Source organism: Sinocyclocheilus anshuiensis, unplaced genomic scaffold (genome assembly GCF_001515605.1).
Source record: "Sinocyclocheilus anshuiensis isolate Anshui unplaced genomic scaffold, SAMN03320099.WGS_v1.1 scaffold38, whole genome shotgun sequence".
Lineage (NCBI taxonomy): Eukaryota > Metazoa > Chordata > Actinopteri > Cypriniformes > Cyprinidae > Sinocyclocheilus > Sinocyclocheilus anshuiensis.
The window spans coordinates 274,720-281,504 of NW_015544213.1; the positions used below are offsets into that span (position 1 = coordinate 274,720).

Here is a 6,785-nt window from a genome sequence, read left to right on the forward strand (position 1 = left end):
ATCAGGAGCCCTTCCTGGGCTGAACTGGGGATCAGGAGCCATTCCTAGGTTCGACAGGGGATCGAGAGCCATTCCTAGGCTCGACTGGGGATCGAGAGCCATTCCGAGGCTCGACAGGGGATCGAGAGCCATTCCTGGGCTAAACTGAAGATTCTGAGGTCTCTCCTCCCCGTTTTGACCCTGAATTCCCTCCATATTCTGGCCCTTATGTCCCGCCATAGTCAGCTCACCCTCAGCCATGATGCAGGGGGTGGAGCTCCTCTCCGCGCTCCCACCGTTCATGGCTTGCTCCCTCGTGGTGGGCACTGTCACCGGCTCTCGCACCTGGTCTGACGGGTTGGGCTCAACATCCAAGGCGATCCTCCGCTCAGTCACTTGGCTTCGCTCTGGCTCGCGGATCACGGCAGGAAATGGCTCTTCGTCATCGGTGGGCTCTGGCTGATGCTCCGTACTGCGGGGAGATGGTGGGCTGCGCTCTGGGTCCGAAGTGGATCTCCGGCGAGATCCTCCACGGGGCCGATGCTGAGTCCACTCCACAAAGGCGGCAAATTCCTCCCAAGGACCATCTTTGGACGACCGCGCTGTGCACTCGGCGTTCAGACTTGCCTCATAGAAAGCGCAGAGCGCGTCGTCCGGATAGCTGGTGACGTTAGCGACCATCAGGAACAGTCTGGTATGGTCCTCGAGAGTCCTGCCTTCCTGCTCCAGCAGGAGGAGGAGGAATTCGGGGCGCGTGAAGGGATCCATGGTGTAAACACAACGGAAAGAAAAACACTGAGGAAAAAATGGAAAACAAACGGAGGGGAGAACACGGAAGTTAAACTGTTTTTGGGGTCGGTTATTCTGTCACGGGCAGGGTGTACTAGAGACCAGGCTGGACGACTAAGATGACGAAATAAAGGATATTTAATGATATGACAACAGGAGATCCAGACAGGGTAGACATCAACACACAGGGTAACATTCACAATAACCGACAAACTAGAATACCAGAGACAGGAACTAATATAGGGCAGATAACGAGGGGCAGACAGGTGAGCACAATGAGGGGATTAACTGATAATGAGAACAAGAACAACCAAATAAGGACACAGGGAGAAACCACAATCGACAGTCCACAGGGGTGTGACAACGTGGTCATGAATGGCTTTTTTTAAATACAGATTGCAAGAAAGGACAATGCAGTGTCATGTCATGTTCAGTTTTTCTGTCTCTTCATATTCAATTTTAGTTTTTATTAGTATTTGGCATTATATTCTATTCATATTTTATATTATTATTTCAGTTTTTATTTTAGTTTATTTTAATGCAAGTTATTTTGTTACATGCTTTTGTTAATTTTTATTAGTTTTTATTTAATTTAAAAAAAGTTTTACTGTAGTTTTAGTTCAGTTTAAATTTTTATATTCCGTTAGTAATTTTAGTGCTTAAACTTATTTATTCAGTTGGAAACATTTCTATTTTTTTGTTTGTTTTTTTTGTTTACTTCTTTCTTTTTTTTATTTATATTTTATTTCAGCTTTTTCAATTAACAATTTTTTTAAATAGTTTTAGGTACCCTCAAACAATAATTCAATTATTATAATACTACCTTTATTACCAAAATTTCTTTTCGCCATTTCGAGCTGTAGCTTCAGCGTTGCAGGAAGCACTGGTAAGAATATATACAGCTTGTGTTCATCTTCTCAACCAGTTGGAGGCCTGCGGGACAGCTTTGTCTATCTGCTTAACTCCAGCCTGGAGTCCTCAGCTAAAGACATTTGTTTCCACTTTTATCTTTTCTTTTTCAATCAGTATGTTTGGTGTTGAGTGGCTGTCTTTGAAAGCAAAGAGAGTTACATGATTAGGGCACACTTAAAGTTAGGCCAGCAGTCGATAAACTGATCTAATTTGACTGGAGCCAGTTGGCTGATGTTGGGAGACTGTGCCGAGGCTGTAAATGACTTGATCCAGTCCAAGGAGTGTGTGTGTGTCAAGAGCTTTTTTTTTCTCTTTTTGGTGCTGTCTGACGCTCTCCGGGGAGAACAGCAGGTCTGTTTCTGTTGAGCTGCTAACTGACACCCCTGAGGAGAGCGAGTACTGTGGTCTAAAAACACTTTCTTGTGAGTTTTAGGATAAATGAGCTGGAGGTGGATTACTTAACACACAAATTACTGAGGATATTTCTTCCTTCTCCAATCATTGTTTCTCTGGGATCATCAGCGATGTCCTGTCACCGTGAAAAATGAGTTCTGCGTATTTCTTCTTATCTTTGTTTCCTCTACACACCACACATCATTAGTAAATAATGCAGCTGCTTTTCCCCTTCCACTTAATAAATTAAGAGTTTTAAGTAAACAAAAATTAAATAAAAATGCCAAAAAATGAAATGGTAACAAGTTTTTTTTGTTTGGCTGCTCTTTTTCTTGTGTTTTTTAAATATTCAACCATTTATTCAGTGATTTAACCTACGCACTTTTGGTTTGCTCTTTTCTTTTAAAATGTCTTGCTTTGAGAAATATATTTGTTTCAAGCTGCTCTATTTCTTGTGTTTTTGAAATATTGAGTCATTTACACAGTGATTTACATAATTTTGCATTTCACTTTTCTTTTAAAATGTCTTGTTTTGAGAAATATAGATAAAGTAAGTGTGGAAAGCATGCTCACTATAATTCACAAAATGCACAAACACTGTTTTGTAAGCTTAAAACACATTGCACAAGTATATAATTTTATATCCATATTTTTATGCACAATTAAATGCGGAACAGTTTTTGGCTTTTGCACACAAGCATGTCAAAGGAGTCAATCAGTGATTGAAAACCTGTAGCTTTCAAGGGGAAACCACGCAAACAAACTCTCATGATCCATGTTTCCATGTTTAAGTGCTGGAGTGTTTAAAATCTAGGTCTTGGGAAAATGTCACGTATTGTCATATTTAATAATGAGGCAGAACCTTCTCATTGGATAAGGCATTATTAGACACTCCTGTAGTGTTCACTCGGGGTTGAGTTCAAATTTAGAAGATATTACTAAATTAAATTAACTATTTTTTATCCAAATAATGTGACGCTATAATGATCACTTGTTTTTGCTATCTTTTGACTGGTGTCTCCATCAGAAGGTCTATAAGGAGAATGGCCACACTTCACATCATCACTTTAGGCTATTTTGAAGCCAGACCTAACATATGGTGTGTTCATTGGCACCAAAGTGACGCAGATGGGAAATGCTACTTTTACTTGTTTCTCGTAAGGCGGCTCCATATTGTATTGAGCATGTGCAGATATGTTATGATTGTTTATATGGTCTTTGATTTTAGTGTGTTGTTTTATAATTTTTTCTGTGTGTTTTCAACGTTAAAATATTATTAGCCATTCATAGATTGACTTTTTTTCTTGATATATCATTATTTATAATTTCAGCTTTTCACTTTATCACTTTAGTATGTTGTAGGAATGTCAATTTCTGAGAATTTTCTTAATTGATTGTCATTTTTAATTGGTTGTTAATGCTACAAAATGTGTAGGACTCAAAAAAAACCATGTGCATAGCCCATTTTTATCCACAAATCAAATGACACCCAAGACATGCGAGTATTGAGATTTTTCCTCCATTAATTAAGGGCGTCTGCACTGCTCATTCATTAAGTATTTCGATTGATGGTTTAATCAAATTAATTAATGCTATTGATCCTTGATTAGCCCAGTCACTTGTATGTTAGTTGTCGTCATATTCATTTTACTGTTTTGAACAGTTATTCAGTGGGACTTTTTGTTATTTCTGTGATGTTTTACTTTTGCATTTAGGAAGTTAACCTCCTCATCTGTCACTCTCTCCTCAGATGATGCAGTTTTCTTGGGACAATTACAAGCGCTACGCCTGGGGCTCCAACGAACTGCGTCCCATCTCTAAACAAGGCCACTCCAGCAATTTGTTTGGTGAGTGTCTGTCTAGAGCGTCTCTCTGACCATGAAACTATGATTCGTGCACGTACAGCTTGATGTCTCAACAGTAAATTGGTAAGCAGTCAGAAATGTCAATCAATGCTGCACAGGTGGTCAGGTGACCTCCATCAAAAAGGCTTTTGATTTCTCTCCACTCTCTCACTTAACAAGCGCCATCTGGGTCTATATCTGCTTTCAAGAGGGCAAACAAAAGCATTTCTGACTTCATCGGGCAGGAATAGCATGGTCACACCGTACAAATATAGTTTCATGATACCTTGATCCTCTTTGGTGCCTTTTTGCATTAATGTGTTTTCCTTGCTTGTAAAGAAATGTTGACCCATTTCTATTTTGAAGCTGAAAAGCGCAGGTTGTGAGTGGGCAGACTAGTCTGTGAATAATTCATGAAGGACTGTCCATCTTTGTATGGTTTGTAATATGCATCAATATCTCAGAGGATGCAGCAGCAACACATTATCACACTCTACCTGCATGTTGTAATATGCGTGATTTAGCGTGATTTAGCTCCTCCCAGAAATGTTACAGTGTCCTCCAAAAGTTTGGAATATATCAGCATGCATTTACACCAAGAAATAATAAGGATTTGAGTAACTTGCAATTATCATTCTAGACCAGCAATAGGGATGTGCGGGTCTAGTCGACTAGTCGACTAAACGGTACAGCTCCTACTAGTCGACACTGAAAACAATAGTCGATTACACGATAGAAAAAAGAAAAAAAAAAAAAAGATTTTATCATTCAAATTATCATCATTTTAACATTGCATTTAAAACGTTTTAAATAACAAGTTAAAATAAAATGTTTGAAAAATAATACATTATTTATAAAAGTTTATCTGGGCGGAAACTACATTTTTACCTCAGACCTCACATGCATTTTCTTTGTGTCAGTTACGGTGAGTTCAAAAATGACCATGCGAAAGACGAGCAAGGTGTGGGATTATTTTGAATTACAAGGAAACGGAAAAATTTTAACATTGCATTTAAAACATTTTAAATAACAAGTTAAAATAAAACATTTGATAATTAATACATTATTTTTAAAAGTTTATCTGGGTGGAAACTACATTTTTACCTCAGACCTCACATGCGTTTTCTTCGTGTCAGTTGCAGTGAGTTCAAAAATGACCATGCGAAAGAGGAGAAGGTGTGGGATTATTTTGAATTAGAAGGAAACGGAAAAATTTTGTGTAAACTGTGTAATGTCAAATTGTCTTACAATAACTCTACTGGAGTGATGCGTAATCATATGCAATACAGGCACGTAGGTGTTAGAGGCTGGCCAAAGCCAGCAAATGTCAATCACGTCATTCACTACAACCCGCCAGTGCTGTGATCCCGTCTGCGCCGTCTATTCCTCTAACGAAGACCCACTTCGGTGATGGTGCGGGATGTCCAGGCACTTTCTGAAACTCTATTGGCTTGCTTTTCGTTATCTCTGCATGCCTGCGACTTCAGTTCCTGCCGAGCGCGTTTTTTCAAGTGCAGGAATTTTATTGTTAATCACCTCAGGTTCCGTCTTTCACCAGACCACGTTGATAATTTCACTGAACAAATAATGCATAGTCTGAGTAAGTAAAATGGGCATCTTTCATTTAAACGACAGTCAAATTAGTCGTCGCACACATCCCTAACCAGCAATGATGATTTTTACAAATAATAATGGCAATATATACATGTCACAGTCAGACATGCCCCTACTGGATTAAACTCGGCCCAGATTTATTTATGTATGTATTAATTAATTAATTAATTAATTATTTATGTATGTATTTTTTTTTTTTTTATAGTTGATTGTGTCAGAACACTTTTGTAGCTTCACTGATTGATTAACAATTAAGTTTAGTGCACAACAGACCAATTAAAACACAGTTTAGAAATCAATTATCAGATAGCACTAGTGTTTTATTTATTTATTTACTTTTATTTTTTAAAAATGTTTTAATAGTTTTGTTGTCTCTTGTCAATGCAGAGTCATCGTCAAGTTATAAAAATGAATGCTTTAAATTTTGTCCAAACCTTATTTTGAAACTTAGGGCTTTTAAAAACTTTTGTGAAATCTTTTTACAGATGAAAATTAATGATGTACTCTTTTCATTACTTGAAAAATTATTCATTTCATTATGATTCAGCCCAAAACATTGGCATTTCCAGTTCTTTTAAACACAGTTGGAAATTCAGTTTTTTTGTTTGATGTTTATGTACGCTAAAAAAAATGGATATAGAAACAGTTTCACTCAAAAATTGCAAGTAAACAATTACGAATGTATGGCAAGTAACACTAACGTGTTATTTTCTTGTAAAACATACTGCAATAATCTTTGTTTTATTTACAACATCGGAAAATAAACATTTACAGTGTAGTCATTAGTCATTTAGAAAAAAAAAGATTTTATTCCAAACATATTTTAAAATAATAATTTTCAGTTGCAGACCTAATTTTGGTGCTTCATTATTAAAAAAACAAAAAACAAAAACAATCTGATAAAATGAGGGATTGACTTTGACTGCACTTTTTTTGATCATACAGACAGTTTCCAACCCTATATCCTCTTAATTAATTGAGTTCTCTGAATCTTGTTAGTCACGTATTTCACTGTTTTTCCGAGTCGAGATTGTGTTATGAAAGATTCCTCAGACGTGCTGCTGTTGTGTTGTAAACTCCACATAGTCAATTGGCACTCAGCTGGAGGGCAGGCCGGGGATTTACAGCGCACATTTGATTAACCTCCATAATTTTGCTTTGGACGTGCCAGTAGAATATACAGTCTTAATTTATTTGGTTCACACACTATCAGAATAACAATATGGCAAGAAGTACTTTACACTCTTTCTTGTG

The 6,785-nt window shown here is 37.5% G+C and overlaps 1 protein-coding gene across 1 annotated transcript in view; it reads left to right on the forward strand.

The window, feature by feature from the left end:
- Positions 1–6,785, forward strand: part of LOC107697158 (mannosyl-oligosaccharide 1,2-alpha-mannosidase IA-like) — a 155,877-nt gene that overhangs the window by 38,597 nt on the left and 110,495 nt on the right. Inside the window, exon 2 of the mRNA XM_016497818.1 lies at positions 3,824–3,920. Within this exon, the coding sequence (XP_016353304.1) occupies positions 3,824–3,920 (97 nt within the window). The remainder of the gene's footprint in view (positions 1–3,823; positions 3,921–6,785) is intronic.